The 23,814-nt window shown below is 37.8% G+C and overlaps 1 protein-coding gene across 1 annotated transcript in view; it reads left to right on the top strand.

Annotated features, from left to right (window-relative positions):
* The window catches only part of tacr1a (tachykinin receptor 1a), an 82,701-nt gene that overhangs the window by 14,159 nt on the left and 44,728 nt on the right, over positions 1-23,814 (top strand). The window contains exon 2 of the mRNA XM_059336430.1: positions 19,012-19,206. Coding sequence (XP_059192413.1) covers positions 19,012-19,206 — 195 coding nt within the window. The remainder of the gene's footprint in view (positions 1-19,011; positions 19,207-23,814) is intronic.

The following is a 23,814-nucleotide window of genomic DNA, read 5'->3' as shown; positions in this document are numbered from 1 at the left end:
AGTGAAAGAAAAAGAAAAAGAAAAAACATTTTACAAAAAATAAATAAAATGATGGCTTGTATATATATTACAGTATATTTTTGCTACAAACACGGTGCCAGTGTATTTTACAGTGGAGTGATGTATTTAAAAACATAAAAAAATTTAAATTTTGACTGATTTATACATTTACGGTGTTTCACTGTTACTGAAACTGAATTAACCCATTTATCATTTTACGGTCTTTCACTGTCATGGTTTAGCAGTTTTTCACCGTAAAATCATTTTTTACAGTGTGGTTCTTACGTACATTCTGCGTTTTTGCTTTTTCAGTTGTATAGAATTTTTCTTCGTAAGTTTAAAATATTTCATGCCATGAGGAAGGTGTTGATATTTCCAACAGCCATTAACTCTCTAGAATCCATAAAAACACCTTCACATTACTTCTTCATGATGTGAAGACATAAAAATGAAGCAACATTGAGTCTCTCCATCAGCTTCCCTCTAAAGTTCTGGCTTGAAACTCCATGCCAGATTTTTTTTTTGATCATATTCGGCCAAGTAAAACTGGAGATATTGTCAAATATATTTAGTATAAAATATTGAACTAGATATTATCCTCATTTTACCTGTTATATGTTATATATGCAACCTGTATTCATATTTGCAATATTTGAAATTCTGTGTTTTGAAACATAATTTTCAAGGTCAGATTTTATGTTTTCCTTTGTTTCTTTTGGGTTCAACATTTTGATCAAGTAAGTCAAAGGTAAAAATGAATTATCAGGACATATAGGTGAGGTAACGCTGAAAAAACTGATACCAACATGGCATGGTGAAGATCTATTAACAGATTTTTTATAATATTATACTATTATTATTATTATTATTATTATTATTATACTATTAATACATCATAGCCGAAGATATTAGAGGGTTAAGCAGTAGGATTTGCTGATTTAATGGTAGATTTGCTTGCTTGCTAAATTGTTAGCCCCTGTGGCTTCTAGATGCCGAACAACTGGGTCCTCTTAATGTTACAACTAGAACGCCAAACATCTCATTTACATGACTTCTGCATTCACAACTTCACCAGTTCCATTCCAAGCTAGAACACCAGTGAAACAAAAGTTAACAATTATAATTCTTTACTTATTTAAGGTAACATCACATATTTGAACTAGGGCCGGGACTCGATAAAAAAAAATTAATCAAATTAATTAGAGGCTTTGTAATTAATTAATCGAAATTAATCCCATTTTAATCGCATATAAATGTGAGAAGTAATTTTTTTCACATGGATTTTTAGTATACCATTGAATAATGACTGAATACAGAAGCTTAAGCAACAATAATATTGTTTATTTTTCTTCAAGTCCAACAGACCAGTGCAATTTTTGCCATTAAGTGTAGCAATAGCATATTTATAAATATAGTACATGTCATAAATCCAGGTAGCCTATAGGTAGGTAGACCTTCTGTAAACTAGAATACTTTGGTTTTTGAAGTAAAACACAATCCACGCTAGCTAGCACACTAGCCGCTAGCTGCTATATGTTTAGCATTGAGGTGAGGCTGGATGTGCTGCTATGGTGATATGTGAATTCCTTGTTGCCTAGCAACACAACCATGCTCTTATGGACGCTTCCATCCGTTGGTTTTTAGTAACTAAATGTCCCATCATCCACGGGGCCAACCAAAGGTCTCATCAGCTTCTTCCTTCATGTTCACTGTGGTTTGTTGTTGTCTCAACTCATCAACGCTAGTTGGTGCTCCAGTATAATCGGTCCTCCTGAAACTCATCCAGTGAGAAACGTTCCGCGGTGCAAAAATAAGTGAGATTAAAATGCGTCAATGTTTTTAACGAGTTATTTTTTGTGTAATTTGATTAATCTTAATTAACTTGTTAAAGTCCCGGCCCTAGTTTAAACCACTTGAGAGGTTAGAGAATCAGGCTTGTAACTGGAGGGTTGCCACTATTGGTTCCCATAACTGACAGGTGTGGGTGAGATAACCTCCCACTGCTCCTCGGGCTCAATAATGTGCTGCCCACTGCTCCCAGTATCGTGTGTTTACTGGTGTGTAAAGCAATGGGTTAAATGCAGAGGTTTAATTTACCCATTGTGGGCTCATAAGGGAATATCTTAATATCTTATCATCACTTCTGGCATTTCTGTTTTGTAATTTGACTGTGTTGATCTTCTCTAACCGGTAAAGGTGCTATTTTATGAAGCAGCAACACATCACGGTTCCCACTGTTGGTTTCAGTGGGAGGATTTTAAGAAGACAGCTTCAATGAGTCTATAAATCCACATCCATCAGACTCAGTGTCACACATTTAGATGATTTTGAACAGCTGCCTCAGAGCTATGTAACCTCTGAGTGAATAAACAACACTCCAATCAACACCTGTCATTTCTGTCAACTATAAATCAACTCTTATTAGAGCTTGAGAAATGGCTGCCAGGCTGCTAGTGTCTGGCTGATGGTCACTTGGCTGGCTGCTGGATTTTGTTATTATTAATGTGATATTATCTTTCATTTGGTGTTCTTTTTTGATCTTTTTAAGTAGTTGTTGTAACAGTTTCTGAAAATTAAGTCGAAAGGGTGGTGGCTGTTAAAGCTCAGTATACTGCAACTTAGTAAAACACTAACCAAGGTTATTATAGTTAATGAAAACTAACGAAATAACGGAATCTAGAATTGAAAAAACATTTTCTGTTAACTAACTGAAATTGTATTGCAGGGGTCCCCAAACTACGGCCCGCGGGCCACTTCCGGCCCGCCAAAGCAATTGGAGTGGCCCACTTAACTATCCCAAACAATCCCTCTAAACAAGGCCTGTTTTTTTTAAATTGCATTTTTCATATATTTATTTATAAAACTTCCACATGTAATGATTAAGGTAGGCGTTCTAATTAAAATTGACCTTAGTTGTGAATTATTTACAGTAGTAGCTAATTTTCACCCCCTCACACAGTGGTATATTACGATCTACGTGATGCCAAGCCGTAAGCGTCAAGTTTTTGCGGGCAAGGCAAGCTAACGGAAGAGAGTCGCTCAACAAAATGTGGAAACGGAAAATAGATTCTGAATGCAGAATCTATTTTCACCTGTACCTGTAACAAAATCATTGTTAACTGGCATCAGCTTGTGTTTTCATTTTCTACAAAATAAAAGGAGTATCTGTGGTACTTCAAATAAACATGCAAATACTTTTTATTACTTTTTTGCAAACCAACAGGTGGTGCCAAGGCCAACAAGTGATCGTTATATTTAGACAAAAACAGTGGTGGTCACTTTGGCCCGTATAATTTCCTGTTATTTCACAGAAAGAAAAGTTGATGTGGCCCCCACCGAAAAAAGTTTGGGGACCCCTGTTGTATTGTGTGGTTACAAAACTAACTAAAATTATAGTGAAAATGTCCTTTGTTTTCGTCTTTGTCAACTTTTTTCATACATAATCCAGTGTTTCTATTTCTCCACCGCTGACTGTGTGTATTCCTGCTTTTATGGGCTTCCAGGAGAAGCGAGAGTGAAATAACCGTAATGACACCATGTTGGCTGTAAAGAGAAACTCATCAGCTTTCAGAAAACATTGGAATTTTTCTGTTAGAGCAAACCGTTTAGTTATTATGGTAAAAGTCACTGTAAACTTTGGATGTTGTTCCTTCACTGTGTGCAAGTGAAAGTCTTCAATCCAACCATGATATTACTAATCACATTTTTTGTGGCGGCACTGAAAATCCTGCAGCGGCAGCAGAATACATGTAGGGAAACACTTCATAATCCTTTTTGGTTGATATGAAATGTATTTATTTAGCTCCAACTAAACAGCTGCTGGTTAGTGAACATGCAGGAACACAAGGTGAATATGTTTACTGAGACTGGGATGTTACACTCCAACCAGAATACAAAACAGCTGGAACTGTAAGAGTTAATAACCTTATTGGGGCTGAGATGATAAACCAAAGGAAATAAAGGCAAAATTTATTATGACCTCTGAATCTGGCACCAAACACATAACCCATTACAAAAAAACTAAAACTAAAACAAAGCATTTTCAAAAAAATAAAAACTAATTAAAAGTAGCCAACTCTCTTTAAAAACTAATTAGAACTAAGTGAATTTGAAAACAAAAAATCACAACGAAATAAAAACTAAAACTAATGAAAAATCCAAATTATTATAACCTTGACAATGACAGAGACAAAACAAGCAAATGATGAAAACAGCTTCATCAATTTCACAACACAGGTGCAATATTCTCACAACTGCAGAGAGAGAAAACAGAAAAAGCCAAAAACAGAGAGCACAAACAAACACAGAAAATACATCAAACACAACAAAATACATGAACAAATACAAATACAGAAAACTCAACAAAATAAGTAATGAATACAGGAGACAAAAGAGGTTGGAATAATTCTTTTTCAGACACAATCGATAGATCGAAGATATGCACTTTATCTGTCAACAATAAATCATATTGTCACAATCATTTCATGGAATGAGGAAAAAAAAAGATTTTATTACAACTTTATGGGCGACCAAAGTATATCTGTCAGCGGTGAAAAGTGAGAAAATAAAAAAATGTTTTTTCTTTTCATTTCAACATTCTGATTATATGATTCAGATATTATTGCAGATATCTGACATAAATCTTGCACTCGCCCTTTGCTTAGTTTTTATTTTATTTTAAACAGTATTTTTTAAATCAATTTTTCACTTTCACAAGTAAAGAATGGTTACATAATATGGTTCACAGAAAAAAGCAAAACAAATAAACAAGTAAACAAACCAAAAAAACAAAAAAACAAAAAACAAAAAACAAAACAACAACCCAGAACATCAGCTCAGATCCGTATAAATAATACTTGGGGTTACAGTAATAACGTGTAGTATGAGCAGTCAAGGAATTCCCTGCAGCATGATATTAGAGACATCAGGCTCTACATCAGGTGTCTAAACTCAAATTACCTGGAGGTCATATCAAAATGACCAAAAAAAAAGACACAAAATGACTGAAAAAACACTAAATTACTTCAAAAAAGACACAAAATTATATAAAAAGACACAAAAAGACCATGAAATACACAGAATTACCCAAAAAATACACAAAATTAGTTAAAAAAAAGACACAAAATGACCAAAAAAAGACACAAAATGACAAAAAAGACCCCAAAAAAGACACAAAATGACCAAAAAAAGACACAAAATGACAAAAAAGACCCAAAAAAAGAAACAAAATGACCAAAAAAGACACAGAATTACTAGTGGTGTTGACAATAATCGATTCGGCGATGCAATGCAATGCAGGGCATGCACGATTCAGCATCGATGCCGCAAAGTGCCATAATCGATTATGTGCGCATCAACACATGGCTAATTTGAATATTCAATGAGCCATGTGTTGATGCAGCACAGGTAAGCTAGCGGGACTAGCTGTTTTGATATGTTGTGACTGAAGTATGTGGTAGTATTTGACAGGACTTAACATTTACGTTTTTATAGAAAGTACTATTGATAGGTAATTACCATTGTATTAGCCTATTTAAAATTCACTCCTTAACGTTACATTTTTGTGTCATGAAAACTAGCGATAGCTAGCTAGGTGGGATAGCGCTAACATCTTCCCTACCTCAGGGACAAGGGCTCCACATTTAGCTGATGTAATTTCACCTCAGCAGGTTCCTTTTTTATGGCAGGAGGAGGCATTTCTCTTTCTTTACTCTTAGATGAACTCAGGCAGGAGATTCATTTTGCCATCTTTTCAAAATATATGCATTTGCCGTCTTTTCAAAACAGGTTCATTTGTCATTTTCCAAAAAGGTTCTTTCTAATATATTTAATATATTGTGCATTAATGTTTCTTGGTGAATGAGAATGTTAAGGTATTAATCTGAAAGGTATTTAATGACATTTATGTCAAAGATATAGGAGAGTGATGATACACACATAGCAGCCAATAAAATCTATTGTTATTAGGCCTATCTGACTGCTTGTATTGCCTCATGACTGACGAAAAATGTCCCTTGTTGTGTGCAGTATAATTGTGATGCATCGCAATGCATCGTAGAATCGAATTGAATCGAATCGTTACCTGGTGAATCATAATCGAATCGAATTGTGAGGGCAGTGCCAATGCACACCCCTAAGAATTACCAAAATAGACACAAAATTATAAAAAAAAGACAAAATAATTAAAAAGACACAAAATTATTTAAAAAAAGACAAGAAATTACCCAAAAAAAGACACAAAATTACCAAAAAATAAAGTAATTAAAGGGACCTTCCACACACACAACACGGTAAAGTGCCATTCATATAAAACTCACATTAAACTTTCATATCAAGGTAGGGGCCACAAAATATCGTCACGAGGGCCGCAGTTGGCCCGCGGGCCGTGAGTTTGAGACCCATGCTCTACATAATCCAAATACGACTCCCACACTTTATAGAACTGGTCTGTTTTTGAATGCAATATATGCAAGGTACTCTAACGGCACTAGATCAAACACCACTCCGTGCCAGCCTTTAACAGTTGGAACTTTTTCATTAATCCACTGCAATAAAATATTCTTCCTCGCTGCAATACAAACTCTTATTTTGTTGCCCTTTGCTTAGTTAGTACAAGCCAACCAATTCACATAATGACACATCATATCTGACCTGAAAAAGTAATGTTAGAACTAGGGCCGGGACTTTAACGCGTTAATTAGGATTAATTAATTACGCATCGATAAGAGCATGGTTGTGTTGCTATGCAACAAGGAATTCACATATAACCGCAGCACATCCAGCCTCAAGTATCACCTCAATGCAAAACAAATAGCAGCTAGCGTGGATGCAAATGTGGTATTCAACGGTATACTAAAAATCCATGTGAAAAAAATTACTTCTCAATGTTCAAGGTTCAGGTCAACATATTGATATGCGATTAAAATGCAATTAAAAAGCGATTAAAATGCGATTAATTTCGATTAATTAATTACAAAGCCTCTAATTAATTAGACTAACTTTTTTAATCGAGTCCCGGCCCGAGTTAGAACTGAATTAAACAAAAATAAATAGTTTTTCTTATCTTATAAAGTTATTTTCTTAGGTCATTTCACTTGCAGCAATGTGTTTTCTGTTTTGGTTGTGTTTTTGTCACTTTGCAGCACATTTTCTAAATGCTAAAAGGAAGGGATTTTCTAGATTAGGCTGACCTGAACCAGCAAGCTCATCTTCTAGCTCAGTGGACACATATTACTTACCAAGAGCACATACACACAGAGGCCACACACTTAACCAGGGAAGATGGGATGCGGTGACGTGCAGGTGAATATTGGTTTATCACAAGACACAGGGGAGTCTGCTGGGTATTGTGTGGCTGAGGTTTCTGAGGGACTCATATATTTGCATGTGGACAGTAATGGCAGCAACAGTGATAATCCTTCAAATTACCCACACACACCCCAGGCTTTGCAACCTTCACCCAGCCCATCTCTGATGGGAGCTTTATGTAACCTGCAAAACAACAACAACAACCCCCTGAGAGGCCAATAATCCAGAGGAAGCAAATTCATGATCAAATTACCTCAACCTACTTTCCAATGCAATTTGAGGGGGGAAAGAACAAAAAAAAAAAATCACTGGCAGGCTTGAAGGCAGGCAATTTAATCTGTCGCTTTAGCTGCTTCCTTCTTAATCACTTCCGTTTCTTCAGGAAAACTGTGTAGCAACCTCATGGTGTTTATATCGAACTGTTGCATTGCCATGGCAGTTTATGTGCTATTTGTGGATAATTGGAGGTGTATGTCACCAGTGCAATCTTGCACCAGCTGCCCATGTTGCCTGCCACCTAGAGAGGTGTCCTATTGAGAGGAATCAGACAGATTCCTCTATATTGGCCACAGGCGGATATTTGGAGAGCAGTCTCAAAGGTTTGCCTTCCAAGATGTGAAATGAAATGGAGGGTAACTGAGGGAAGGCAGAGCTCTCTACTGAAAAATCCATACAAATGAAAAACCTCTGAGTGGAAACAATGGTTGTTGGAGAGATATTTTTCTTTAGAATTTATGATATATTTTTATAGTTTATAAACACAGCATTCAAACTTGAGGTAACACTTTACAATAACAACTAAGTGATGTTTATAGATGGTTTATAGATCAATTATTACTCATTTACAAAGTGCTATACATATTTAATCTTTAAATGTTTTCAACCAATTTCTTAAAGGTATATGAATCATTTCAAAAGCATTAACACACTTAATATGGTGTTAAAAATGTTAAAACGAGTGCAACTAAAACTATTGATAAACTATTAATTATAATTTAATTGTTTGTTATTGGTAAAGTAACTATGGTAACACTTTACAATAACCATCCAAGTGATGTTTATAGATGGTTTATAAACCAATTATTATTAACCATTTACAAAATTCTATACATATTTAATCTTTAAATGGTTTCAAGCAATTTCTTAAAGGTATAAGAATAATTTTGAAATTATTTACATACTTAATATGGTGTTAAAAATGTTATAATGAGTGTAAAGCTATTAATAAACTAATTATTATGTTTGTTTATGGTAAAGTAATCTATTTGGCATTTATAAATTATAGTTCAACATTATTACATTTTCTATTCACCATTCTAAATGGCCTATATACGGTTTATAAATGATGATTAAACATTAATAAGCTATCTGTTTACCATTTATAAATGGTCTATTTACCATCTATAAATGATGGTAAATGATGGTTAAGTGTTAGCGTAACTATAAACGTACATTAATATACCATCTGTTTGCCATTTATAAATGATGTAGTTAGTTAAACATTAATAAATTATGTATTTACAATTCTAAATGGCCTATATACGGTTTATAAATGATGATTAAACATTAATAAACTCTGTTTACCATTTATAAATGATGGTTATTGTAATGTGTTACCAAACGTGGCTCCTCCTCTACAGCTCAACGAAAGTGAAAGCAAACCCCAAATTCAGTCTGTTTTTGGAATGAGCTCTTTCCAACTGGGCCTTTCACCTAGCTTTATTTGTAAGGTATGCTTTTTGTTTTTTGTTTTTTTGGTGCTTCATGCCCAAATTGTGATACCCAAAATGTCCCAAACACAGCAAAATGAAAAGAAATACACAGCCGTGTTTATATTAAGTTAGACTGGAGGAGCTAGAGTATAGATTATTTTCTAGTTGCTGGCAGAAGAGCCATTGAAACAGAAATAATGCATTCCTATAAATTAACTTCTTTTACACTTATAACAAATCAATAACAACATTGAGTACCAGTGCAGCAAATAGTTTGCTTTCATGACAAATCATTCTAGTTTTAGAGTGTGCCCTATGAAAAACACATACTGTATCAATCACAACAGCATGGCTTCACAGTAGAAGAGTCCAGGTGCTGAACTGGCCTTCCTGCAGTCCAGACCTTTCACCAATAAAAAACATTTGGCGTATCCCAAAATGAAAAATCCGGCAACAAAGGCCCAGGACTGTTGAACCGCTAGAATCCTGCATCAGACAAAAATGGGACAGATTCCACTCCCAAAACTCCAGCAGCTGGTGTTAGAAAAATTGCATGAGGAAACCTTGAAAATTGATTATCTGTCACCAACAGAAAAAACCTCACCATTTTTCTGCGCAGTTCGTTGATGGGGAAATGAAGAGCTGGAGACGTCCAAGTTTCTCAGTTTAACAAAGTTTTATTACAATACGTCAAAAAATGTGCACTTTACAGAGATCTCCGGGTTCAAAATTAACTCATGTCCCTGAATACAAACAGACGTGTTTCAGTTCGTGAAGTCTGAACCACGACTCTCTCCCTGAACCCATTAAAATACTAACATTTGTTTACAAAACATGCTGGTCGATTTCTTGCAGGAAGTTCCGCCCTCTTGATTGCTGATTCGCCAGTTTTAATTAATACAACGGCACGTCAATGCCACCTGGTTGCTTGCTGCCCCGGACAAGGCCATCCTGACCTGGCCTCTTCTCCAGAACATTCAACAAAAAACCTCCTGTCTTGTTTTGTCTCACAAAGATATTATGTCTACAGAGTCAAATAATTTTCACTGTCTCACATAGATTCTAAAAGTCTAAAAAATATGAAACAGACAATGAAATATATGTAGTCAAAGTTTCCAAAATTAACACACAAACATAATCATTGTATCAAAATCATATTGTCTGACTTAATATAAATGCATAGAGAGAGAGATATTACACTCAAGGTTTGACCTTTGACCTGCGTCACTCACAGAGACAGACACAGGGACAGACACCAGGAAGTCAAACAACAGAGAAGCAGAAATAAAGCATAAAATCATTTACAAATATAGAAAATAATCAATTATTTTAACACTGGTCTCCTCACATCCCAGACATTTACAGGCAGTTGTTAAAAGAAGAAGGGATGCTACACGATGGTAAACATGGCCCTGTCACAACTTTTTTTGAAATATGTTGCTGCTATCAAATTCAAAATTAGCTAATATTTTCCATGAAGAGGTAAAATCTCTCAGTGTCAACATCTTATATGTTGTTTATTTATTGGGAATAAAATGTGGGAGATTTGCTAATCATTGCATTTTGTTATTAAATGCATTTAACACAGAATCCCATCTTTTTTTCAAATTGGGGCTGTAATAAAATGCTATCAAATCCCAACTCTTACATTTTGCCCAACATTTGCTGTAAGTGTAAAAGAAGCCTGAATCCAGCCTCAACATGACTGGTTCTGCCCTGTCCTGTTTAAGATCATTACTAGAGTTCTACTACAACTACAGTTCATTAATATCAACAACTGTGCTTCCGCCTCCACTCCTCTGTCCTAAGGCATCCCCCAGGGTTCAGTGCTTGGTCCTCTCCTTTTCATTCTCGACACGCTCCCCCTTAGTAATCTCATACCTCACTATGGTCTCCGTTTCCACTGCTGCGCTGATGACATCCAACTTTACATCTCCACCACAGCCATCACCACTGCCACTCACTCCACCCTCACCAACCGCCTCACCGATATTAAAACTTGGATGCAAGATTACTTTCTAAAACTAAACTGTGACAATTCAGACATAATAATAATTGGTCCAAAATCCTGCACCAAAACCACAGACAACTTCAGCCCCACTATTGACAATTCCCTGCTGCAGAAACACTGATGCACACCTTTGTCACCTCCAGACTAAACTATTGCAACAGCATCTTGTATGGCAAACTACTCAATAAACTCCAGTACATTCAGAACTCTGATGCTCGCCTCCTCACCCGCACCCTCTCCCAACCCCTGTCCTCCAGAACCTCACTGACCTCCTCCATCACTAGGCCCCTCCTACGTCACTGACCTCCTCCATCACCAGGCCCCCTCCTACGTCACTGACCTCCTCCATCACCAGGCCCCCTCCTATCTCACTGACCTCCTCCATCACCAGGCCCCTCCTACCTCATTGACCTCCTCCATCACCAGGCCCCCTCCTACCTCACTGACCTCCTCCATCACCAGGCCCCCTCCTACCTCACTGACCTCCTCCATCACCAGGCCCCCTCCTACCTCACTGACCTCCTCCATCACCAGACCCCCTCCTACCTCACTGACCTCCTCCATCACCAGGCCCCCTCCTACCTCACTGACCTCCTCCATCACCAGGCCCCCTCCTACCTCACTGACCTCCTCCATCACCAGGCCCCCTCCTACCTCACTGACCTCCTCCATCACCAGGCCCCCTCCTACCTCACTGACCTCCTCCATCACCAGGCCCCCTCCTACCTTACTGACCTCCTCCATCACCAGGCCCCCTCCTACCTTACTGACCTCCTCCATCACCAGGCCCCCTCCTACCTCACTGATCTCCTCCATCACCAGGCCCCCTCCTACCTCACTGACCTCCTCCATCACCAGGCCCCCTCCTACCTCACTGACCTCCTCCATCACCAGGCCCCTCCTACCTCATTGACCTCCTCCATCACCAGGCCCCCTCCAACCTCACTGACCTCCTCCATCACCAGGCCCCTCCTACCTCATTGACCTCCTCCATCACCAGGCCCCCTCCAACCTCACTGACCTCCTCCATCACCAGGCCCCTCCTACCTCACTGACCTCCTCCATCACCAGGCCCCCTCCTACCTCACTGATCTCCTCCATCACCAGGCCCCCTCCTACCTCACTGACCTCCTCCATCACCAGGCCCCCTCCTGTATTCTCCGTTCCTCTGAAGATGATCTCCTGTCCCCTCCCATCAGGACCAAGCACTGAACCTGGGGCGACAGAGCTTTGGCCGCCCCCTCCTTCTGGATCTCTCTCCCTAAATACTCAGAGACGGCTCAGATCCACCCACCTTCAATAAACAACGCAATACTCATCTTTTCAGAACTGCTTTTAATGTGCTGTAATGTTGATTTTGATTGTTTGTCTGTCTTTATCTTAACTGCATTTCAAATGCTGTAACTGTAAAGTGACTGTATATTACAGTATATTTTTGCTACAAACACGGTGCCAGTGTATTTTACAGTGGAGTAATGTATTTAAAAAAATTTAAAAAATACTGTAAAAAATACTGTTTCGGCTGATATATACATTTACGGTGTTTTATTGTTACTGAAATTGAATTAACCCATTTATCATTTTACATCTTTTACTGTCATGGTTTAGCAGTTTTTCACCGTACAGTCTTACAGACATTTTTTACAGTGTAGTGAGCATGTTTTCGTCATTAATAGGTTACAGTTCTGACTTTCCTCAAGGAACATATCTTCTGTAGTCATTTTCTGAAACATGTCGAGCTATAGTGGATTCCACATGAAACCTATGTGCATCATTCTCTGCAGCATTCTCCATTGTAAAGACTAAACCTCTCTGTTGTCTGGATGGGTGTCCAGGAGGCATTAAACCTGGCCACAGAGCGTGCATGCCAGCAGGGCCGATGATGATTAGAGCTGTGGAGCGAGCAGACCGCTGTCCTCTGCAGGTGTGTGTTTGATCCTGACATCAACAACCTTACCTGTCTATGACTCACCTCCACAAGGGAAAGCCACATGGCTGCCAGTGCTGTTTGAGGCAGAGCCAAAGTAAATCCAAGGCTGTGATCACCCATATTCATCAGACCACTGGGAGCGTTTGATTCCAAAGGCCTCCTCTTGTCTCTGATGTAATTAGAGGAAGAACGTCCACTTAGCCGATTCATTTGGGTTATTAGGGGGATTAAGACTTTAATTAGACCTCTTTGGCTCAGGACGGCATTTCACTGGAGAGCTTTGTTTAAAAGGAAGCCAAAAAAATAATATAACTGATGTTAATGCTTTGTAGACATTAGGTCTAATATGTGTCCCTGAGAAATTATTTGAAATCATTTGAATATTTTACTAGATAAGCTTCCACATAACTGAGTAATTAGGAAAAGCAAACAAAGTTGAAGGGATTTACATGAAGGTGAATCAAAACAACCAAATCTCTAATGCACATAAGTAAAAAAAAATCTATGCAGAGGATTATAAGACCTCCTCACACCCTGAAGTCTTGTATTTTTTATTGAGTACATGGATTCTACCAGAAAAAAAGTGTTTTCAAGGAATTTCCTGATGATGCCCACACTGCAAAAAAAGAAAAGTTGGGTGAAGTCAAAATTTCAATGCAACAAACACCGATTAAACTAAATATTTAAAGTTTTGTTTTTGAGTTTGCTCAACTCTGAATTTTTGAATTTATAATTTTACATTGTAATAACATTTAATCCTTACTTCTGCTAACTTCTGCAATGTGCTGAATTGGCACGATTGTAACCCCGCTATGAAATGTCAGCTAATGTTACGACCACAATTTTGAGTTAGCATTGATACGCTAATGGCTACTCTTGTAGCTGTAACAAGCAGCGCCGCTAGCATCAGTTAGCCGCTAGCTCTCGCTAATGACCGAATTTCACCGCTTTCCCGCATTTCACAACAAAAAAATAAGAGTTATCAGAACTATTGTCCCTTTTTGTGAACCCCAACTTAAAGATATAAGTAACAACAACTCTCCAACTTGTTTTTGAGCAGACAACTGGCTTCCTTTGTTGTGCTAACTTACATTATTGCCCTAAATGTCAATAATTTATATTTCCAAGTTTTACCAACTTAAATCACTGTTTTAGGCCAAAAAATACAAGTTGGCTTTTTTTGCAATGCAGGGTTAATGATATACAAGGTCATATGAAGTTATTCATGCACACCATCTCTCTGACAATATGATATGATTACCGAAATGCCGAAGGGAATCATCCGACTAAAATTCTACTTCACATGCAAACACTCTTCATAATGTAAGTTTAGTGTTGGTTTCTCTCCAGAGAGCACATGCTTATGATCCCAGCCAACAAAAGAAAATAAAGGTTTTATCCAGGAAATGGATTTGCTCCAGGGTGACAAATCAAAAGCTTACTGTGTTGTACGAACCGTAAAAATACAAACAGAAGATTCCTTTTATGTATCTTAGATGTAGGTGGGTGGGCGTGTGTGTGTCCTGCAGGTTGTGTTTTAGTGTGAAGTTTGAGTTTTGAGTTTATGACTATTACACATACACGCACTTTCTTTTTACTTTGCCTACAACAATGACCTAAATAACTTGACTGCACACTAAACAATGACTCCTCCAGCTGTACAACGCTTTATCTTCTCCTCCAATCTGCCTTTTTGTAAACAATCAAACACACAATTTTTTGTTAGAGATTATTTGCAATGTGCAGTTTTGACTTGCAGTTCTGATGTTTTCAGTTTCTGAGCAATATAGTGTCTCCATTAACACTTGCCAAAAGAGGGCTTAACTCTATGGAGTCTGGGGCTATTTTGTTGTTTTTTTTTACTCTTTTTTCATTCTGCCTGTATATGCAACTTAAATAATAATCACCATGCCATGCTGATATCATATTTTTCAGCTCAAGCTCACCTCATTATTGTCATTTTGACTTACTGGATCAACATTTAAAAAAACACAAAAAACATGCAAAAAAATAATACAAAAAAACACGTAAAAAAAACAAACAAAAAAAACAAAATTACAAAAAACACAAATAAAAAATATACAAAAGACAACAAACACAGAACATACACATAAAAAACACAAAAAGCACACACAAAAATTACAAAAAACACAAAAAAATTACAAAATTACAAAAAACACAGATACAATTACAAAAAAACACACAAAATAGCCCAAAATCACACAAAAGATTGCATTAAAATGTTGAAGCGCACACTGCAAAATCCTAAAAATCTCTGCAAAAAAGTAAAATCATGTTACAACACTTGGTCGTGGTGATTTTGAAAATTGAAGAAAAAGAGTTGACGCACTAAATTGGACATGGAAACTTGTGTAAAAGCCAAAACTTTAGAGTTCAGCTGACAGCAGGGCTCCATGCTGCTGAAGTTTTTACGTTGTGACGTCATGAAGAAGTCGTGCTCTGGCGCTTTCCTGGACTCCAGAGGGTTAATAAAACTCCAAATTAAAACTACATTTTGTTGAAACGAAAAACTGGCATGGGCATTTTCAAGGGGCCCCTTGACCTCTCATCTCAAGATGTTTAATGAAAATGCATTTTATGCTTTCTTCTTTAAAAGACATGCCCACTTTATGCTATTCCCACTCTGCAGTTCAGGACAGAAACCAACTTGTGGTATAAATGTGTCATTTTTGCCTATTGTATTAGAATATTTCTGCACAGCTAAGAAGTATTAGAACTGCCTATTTGTATATGACTATTAAGCTGAGACTGTAATTAATTAAATTGTATTAATGTATGATGAAATTATTCCCCATATAAGCCATTTTATTCTTGTGAGTACTAGACAATACTCACTGTATGAAATGACCTGTTGTGATCTCTGGCATAATCACAACCCGATGAAACTATACACAAACCAAAGACCTATTGTACTGTTCTCATCAGTTATGAAACAAGCTAAACTCATTTCTCCAAAAATCTCCTTCAATGATCAGGCTGTTTGACGTACTTGGCAGGATTTTAATGAAGAAAAGGTAAAACTGAAAATAAACAAATAATACAGACAATGTTAACCATTTGCATGAGTCAAATATACCTTAAAACATGTTAAATACTCCTAAACAAATATACAAATACAGATAAACATACTCACTGGCAATGCCACAAGAATAAACTGTTGCTCTACCGGATTACAAAACAGGACTCCTCTAACCATAAGGAGACCGGAGAGTCACCAAAATAAAAGTCACCTCTTCAAAATAAAAGTTGTTAAATTTCTACCAACTGTTACATGACACCTATATTGGGCATCAGAGGAAGTATGGCTTTCTGAGGTATATTGACAATAAAGGGGGTGCAAAGGTGCTCACCATCCAATTACAAAAAAATTGCAATTGCAGAAATCTCCAAATTGTCAAATGTTTTTCATACCAAATCACAGCATGGATTTGTAATGGTGTTCCTCGTGTTCTTGGTATCTTAATGTAGTAATATGGAGAGATTTTTGACAATATTTATCCATTTTCAAGTCGTTCCAAATTGTTCTGTTATTCATTCATTCGTTCATTCATTATATTTAACTTCTTATCCAAACTCGGGTGGTGGGGGCTGGAGCCAATCCCAGCTGACATTGGACAAGATCTTGACATACAGTGCCGAGCTGCATTTTAAATTAATCTTCAGGTTCCCAGCTTTCAGATGATGTACACCACTTCTATGTGTCAGATACTGTCGGCACTTTATCTTCCCCTGTCCAAACATCCACAGCTCTACAAAAAGCTGTGTGATGGGAAGGCTTTAATCTTATAGTCATTGTCAATATCGAATCCTATGTGCTGCAGTAAAGCACCAATAACCCTAATACCCTATAGCTTATGGTACTTCAACATTTTGGGAAATAAATTTGTGGCTGAGCCTTAGATGAGAAGATCAATACCACGTTCATGTCCATGCAATAAGTATAACACTACAGCAAGCAGCAATTTAGATTAGCTTAGCACAGAAAAAAGGCAGAAACAAGAGGAAACAGTTTTGCCCTGCTCAAAGTCACATCATCTGTGTATATCTGAATGTCATATCCCCATTGTTTAATGAAGAGTTCAAATCTGAACATAGAATTGATAATTTATGGATTTGTGGCAGGCTATATATGCAGGACTAGATCCTTGGTGGGGTTATATAACTGTTTCCCTCTCTCCAGTTTTAATGCTAAACTAAGCTACAGCCAGATTAAAAAATGAATGGACCCAAAGTGTTTTTCCCAAAATGTCAAACAATTGCTTTATTCATTTGGCTGACAGTACTTTTAATTTGAATATGAGCAGTCTGTAGCCGACTTTTGTTGGGACTTTTTTCGTCCTTGTGGAAGAGCAGGGTCTTTTTTCTCCCCTGAAAACAGCCTGGTTACTGATTGGATGGATGTGATGTAGTACTCTACACGACAACAACACACGCCATTTGTAGAAGCAGCCGAAGCAGTGTTACCAACTTAGCGAATTTGTTTCTAAATTTACAGCTTTTCAGATCCCCTTAGCGACTATTTTTTAAGAAAGCGACTGGAGACAAATCCATCGACTCCTTCTTACTCTTGTTAACGAGCCCCTAATGAGCTGGAGGGCGGCTTGTTAAGAAGAGACGCCGTTAGCGGCAGTTAGCTACAGTTAGCTCTGTAGCAGTACAGTGTGTATGTGCTGCTGCTACAGGAGGTGTTCACTGTTTGTTTACAACAAGCACCAGACACTCTGTGCACAGTTAGCGATGCCGGTTAATTCACAATCACTATGTTTATGATCAGCGGAGACTCTGTGCATAATTAGCCATGCTGCTTTCAGAGTCTCTAAATCCCTCTGGGGGCTAACTTGTAGTGGAGACACGCAGAGTGAGCGGACTTTTGAGAGGGTGTGGCCTGAGATTTTCCCCGTGGCCACTTTCCCCCCTTCGTCAAAACACGGTTTTATTTAGCACTGACCACTTGTGATCTGATAGCCCAAGGCGCATTTTAAAACAAGACTCCCCTCAAAAATGTCAATATAGGGTGTTTGTACATGCAGCAAACTACGACTCATATTTGGTACTACTTCATTTCCAGCATTTTAATTCACAAAACTTGCAGTCTTTTTTATGATTGCGAACCGTATGTAGATTTCTTATGACATGTGTGCTTTTTTTTTAGAATGCTCCGCTGTACTGTGAGCCGTGAAATAATAATAATAATAATAATAATAATAATAATAATAATAATGCACTTTAATTGATAGGACGCCTTTCAAGGCACTCAAGGTCGCCTTACAGCATAGATAAAACAAAGCAGAACATCATACAATTTGTTAATTAAAGGTGAAAATATTAGAAATACATAAAACCAAATACAATAGGATACATTCAAATATCATAGAAAACATTTACAAATAGATTACAATAAAAGAGGGGGGTTGGTGCAGAGGATCAGATGGACTGAGTGAGTCTGATACTCATATGTGTGGTTATGCATGGTATTGACAAGCGGTAAATGGTAATGGTAAATGGACCTGCACTTATATATCGCTTTTCTAGTCGCTTTGCAACCACTGAAAGCTCTTAACACTAGACTGCACTCATTCACCCATTTACACACATTCATACTGGTGGCAGAGGCTACCCTAAACGGTGCCACCTGCCACCATTGGGAATTCATTCACACACCGATGAACGCAGCATCAGGAGCAATTTGGGGTTCAGTATCTTGCCCAAGGATACTTGGACATGTAGGCTGCCATGGTCAGGGATCGAACCACTAACCCTCCGATCAGAAGATGTGCCGCTCTACCAACTGAGCCACAGCCGCCCGGTCTATTCCACGTTTTGATTTGAGATGTTGTTGTTTAAAACCAAGTGCAAACGGGCTCATAGAGTCATCTTACAGAAATGATGTGATGTTTCTATATGACTTCTACTAGGACCTGCAGACCAGCTCAGCATCACTGTATCTTCCTGTAAGTCCCTTTGGATAAAAGCGTCTGCTAAATGACTAAATGTAAATGTAATGTAATGTATCGTGTCCCCTCCTGCAGGTACATGGCCATCATCCACCCTCTGCAGCAGCGCATGTCATCCACAGAGACCAAGGTGGTGGTGGGAGTGATCTGGGTGCTGGCTCTGCTCCTGGCCTTCCCTCAGTACTACTACTCCAACACAGACCAGCTCCCCGGCCGCGTGGTGTGCTACATCGACTGGCCCGAATACAGCCCGTGTGACTTCAAAAAGATGTGAGTCTCTCTGTGGAACAGCTATTCAGATAGTCAACAAGCAACATTAATTACTTTTGAATTGACAGCAAATGTGGGAGGATGTTGTTTGTATTAAGTGTAAATGAGAGAGCGCGGCGAAGAAGCACGGAAGCTTTTTGTGCTTTGTAGTGAATAAATTGAAGGCACATCATAGGGGATTTGTGTGTCTGTCTGCTGAAAGGCGAAGTTGGACCAGAGAAAAGAACAGTTAGATTGGACTGAAGCCTTACTCCACCATTCATTTCCAGTGTGTAATTCTACTACGACAACTAAAAGGCGTTTTCAAGAACAGTTTACCAGGGGCTTCAAACAGCAATCATTTCAAGATGAAAAATCACTTGAAGAGTAGAGAAGTGAGAATAGCTCAATCATAAATAGGAACAAAGAAAAAAAATTGAAAAATATATTTTAAAAACTATTTAAAAGAATGAACAGACAGCAGGTTCATACTTTTCTTTTAAACAATTTGGGTTTTCAGCTTTTTTTTTTGCAGACTGTCTGTCTGTCTGTCTGTCTGTCTGTCTGTCTGACAGACCAATGGGGGAATTTTATGTAAATGCTATAGATGCTTATGTGTGTGTGAGTGTGCGTGTACTTTATAAGTGCCTGTATATATGTGTGGATATTTCAGGGAGAAAAAGAGGTGGGTTGTAAAGTTCTATGGAGTTGGGATCAGGCATTACATTTTTTTGAATAAATGTAGACCAAGTTTTGTTGAATCGGGGTATATTGTGATTAATTGATGCTGACATTTTTTCCATTGAAATTTGATCTATTAACTAATTCTTCCAGTGTGTGATGTTGAGTTTTTTTCTTGTTTTCCAGTTTAGGAGGATTGTTTTCTTGGCGACAGCTAGGGCTGTAAACAGTGTAGTGATAATGTGATTATGTAATAGTATTGATGACATGTCTCCTAAGAGGCAGAGTTGATTGGTTTTCAGCTTTTTATCACAAATACTTAAAATTAAAATATTTTTTTTCCTCTTACCTGTAGTGACACATCAATCTAAATTGTTTTGTGTGTGACTTGCCCAAGTCAAGTTGAGTCAATTTTATTTATATAGCCCAAAATCACAAATCTCAGATTTGTTTACAGAGTGTACATGGTACGACATCCTCTGTCCTTAGACCATAACATCGGCCAGGAAAAACTCCTCAGTGTCCCCCAGTGACTAAGCAAGCACAGCAGGAAAGAGAATAATAATAATAATATGTGAAGGAAATTTGGTGTTTCCTGCATGGTGGGACAGTTCCCACATGGTGGGAAGTAGGCGGCGACCTACTTGGTATTCAAGACACAAGGCATTGTGGGAACTGACTCTGTGAACTTAACAATTCTAACACCATGACTGAGGGGAACGTGTTGACCAGTGGGGTCTGTCCTGATGTGATGTTTAGGGCAGAAAGATAGGGCCGCATTGAGTCTTGCTGAAAAAGCCAATGCTGAAAAGTGCAACAGTCATAAGTCGAGCGGTGTACGGGACTTTGTTGTACTGTAAAAGAGCCATTCGGAATTGTGCGGTGTAAGGAACACGAATGTGCTAATAAAACCTGCTGAACAGAGTATTGAGTGCCTTGTGTTTGGCCAGCTCACCCATTAACTTAGTGCAGTTGTTAAAATTGCCACGACAAATAATAATAATAATACATTCAATTTTTACAGCGCTTTTAAAGGTACTCAAAGTCGCTTAACATAACAGGAATTAGACACACACAAACACAAAATGCAGAAGAAAACAGAACTAAACAGAGATGAGAGATAAGAGTTCAGGTCTTGTAAGCTATTTTGAAAAGGGTTTGGGTTGATGTTTGAAGGCGTGGAGTGAGTCTGAATTGCGGATGTGAGTAGGGAGGAGTTCCAGAGGGTCGGGGCAGCAGTGGAGAAGGCTCTGTCGCCAACGGTGCGGTGCTTGGTCCTGATGATGGGGGTCAGGTTGGCGTCTGAGAAAAATACCCAGAATCATTCCTATGTAAATTATGTTGATGAGAGTCGTCAAACTTTATGCTAAACTGCAAAAAACAAGTCAGCGAGTTGCAGCAGCCAAACTTTGCTGTACGGCTCGGAGGGAGGAGGGCATCTTCATCAAAAGTTTATAACGCTATAGTCTACCAAGACAATGAGGAAAAGGTCACAGCTGCTCATGATGGAGACAGTTCAAAATTAATGTGCACTGAGAAAGCACTTGTGGCTGAAGCTGCCCTCATCAAGTGGATTAATAATACCCAGAGCTCACCGGGGCTGGCAGGTCAGCACAGACATCCGAGGGTTCCCATCTGCATAATTCTGCTCAGCTGCAGTGACAGAACAAGCTTTGGCAACAAGCCAGTAAATAGCAAAGCTGTGCGTACTTTATATTCATTTAATGATATGCAGTAATATACAAACGTCAATTACACGGTCATTTGCATGAGAAATGAAGACAAATACAGAAAAATAATCATCTGCTTATAGAAACTAAGTAGGCAGGGACAGACGTGATCACTATAAGCGGTTAGCACACTGCAAAAAGGTGTTTAGTCTAAAATCAAGATAAAAACACTAAATCTGAGGGAAATTATCTTGCTGTATGGACAGATAATTTCACTTGATACGATTTCTTAAATTAAGATTATTAAATCTAGAAATAAGCATGTTGATGGCTTAAAATAAGAAATAAACTCTTAAAACAAGGTAAATTAAAGCTGCAAGCAGCGATGAACTGGCCCGAGCAGAGTGACCTGACAATTATTTGTTTCTTACCAAGATAAAAAAAAAAACTTTAGATTTAGAAGTGTTAGATAATTTATCTTGTTTTAAGGGTTAATTTCTTATTTTAAGTGTTCACAGCGTGCTTATTTCTACACTGTTAAAAATGTCTGTAGATTTTACGATGAAAAACTGCTAAACCATGACAGTAAAAGACCATAAAATGATAAATGGGTTAATTCAGTTTCAGTAACACAGTAACACTGTAAATGTATATATCAGCCAAAACAGTATTTTTTACATTTTTTATTGATTTTTTAAAATACATTACTCCACTATAAAATACACTGGCACCATGTTTGTAGCAAAATATAATGTAATATATATACAAGCCATCATTTTTACATTGATTTTTTTGTAAAAAATACTTTTTCTCACTGTTAAATGCGGTAAACACCATATCTCTAACTGAAATATACTGTAATATTTAATGGTAAAATCTTTATTTCATGCGGCATTTATAAAGTATTTTTTTGTCAATTATATGGCAGAACAGCGTTTCTTTTGATCGAAAAACTTTTTTTACGGCAAAATATGGACTAAAATAGCAATCTTACATGGGAAATCAACAGTGCTAATATAACAGCAACCACAGCTGCTGGTTTTTTTAACCGTAAAAACACCAGGTTTTTTTTACAGTGTAGATTTAATAATCTTATCTTGTTTGACAAATATCTTGTCAAGGTAAATTATCTCTCCGTGCAGCAAGATCATTTCATTGTGTTTTTGATTTTGGGGTGAACTTGGAACTGAGGTTTTGGTACAATTCAGTCGCCAATAGTGGATAAACCTGAAGATTCCTTTTCTGTTCAGTTATTTATAAGTCCATGCTCTTCAGGTCAAAGCTGAGAACTTTGATTTTCTCTAAGTTCAGCTTTTCACACACACTGTTTACGACCCGGCTCGATTTTGTGAGCTGTAACATGTGAAAAAGGAATAGAAATGAGGTGGAAGGTAACACTGGGAGGTTCTGGTTAAATCAAGTGTTTATTAACCAGTAAGAGAAAACTTTTTTACAGCAAAAAGAGACTGTATGGGGCTGACAATAGACAATACAATATACAAATAAAATAAATTACCAAACTCTTGGCTTAAACAAAACTAAGAGACAAAAGGAGGTCAGCACCCATAAGCTTTCACAAAACGACCAAAACAAACTAAGATTTAAACAATGTCAAAACTCTTGGTGTTCTTTAACTAACAAATTGGTAATCTACAGAATTTACAAAGAGTCCAAAAAAACACTGTCCGAACCACTCAGACAGTCAAGCAAATACTGCTACCACACACAACAATACTCCGATTTTACACAAATTGACCCAACAGCAAAGGCAGACTGCTCACTGTCTCACAGCCGCCATGAACTGTGAACACATGAGCCTTTTATAAGGTGCAGCCTGTTGATTGACGACTTCTGATTGGCTGCCTCGCAGGAATCTCTGCCGCACCAATCACAGGCGAGTAGAGGCAGTAGAACCAGGAAGTAGGCGGTCTCTCAGCTCCAGAAAGGTCCAACCAACTCCAGGCAACCTCACAGCTGAATTTACATAAATACAGAGTAATGCAGAGAAACAATACAATAAAGAAAGAAACAGAAGGCAGCCGTAACAACACACACACACACACACACACACACACACACACACACATTATCTCACTAACATGTGTCCATGGCTTTTACTCTCACTTTAAGCAAGCTGCATAAAAAAAATAATGTTAGATAAAAATGTTAAGCCAAACAGTTTTCAGGCAAACCTAATTTCCCAAGTCACACCAAAGCATAATCTCATTAATATGAACAGCACCCTTCATGCCCATCTGGCCTATTGTAGTTGTTAAGT

Source organism: Centropristis striata, chromosome 7 (genome assembly GCF_030273125.1).
Source record: "Centropristis striata isolate RG_2023a ecotype Rhode Island chromosome 7, C.striata_1.0, whole genome shotgun sequence".
Taxonomy (NCBI): domain Eukaryota; kingdom Metazoa; phylum Chordata; class Actinopteri; order Perciformes; family Serranidae; genus Centropristis; species Centropristis striata.
Note: the sequence above shows the minus strand (reverse complement) of the source record. Positions and strands in the feature narration are given on the sequence as shown.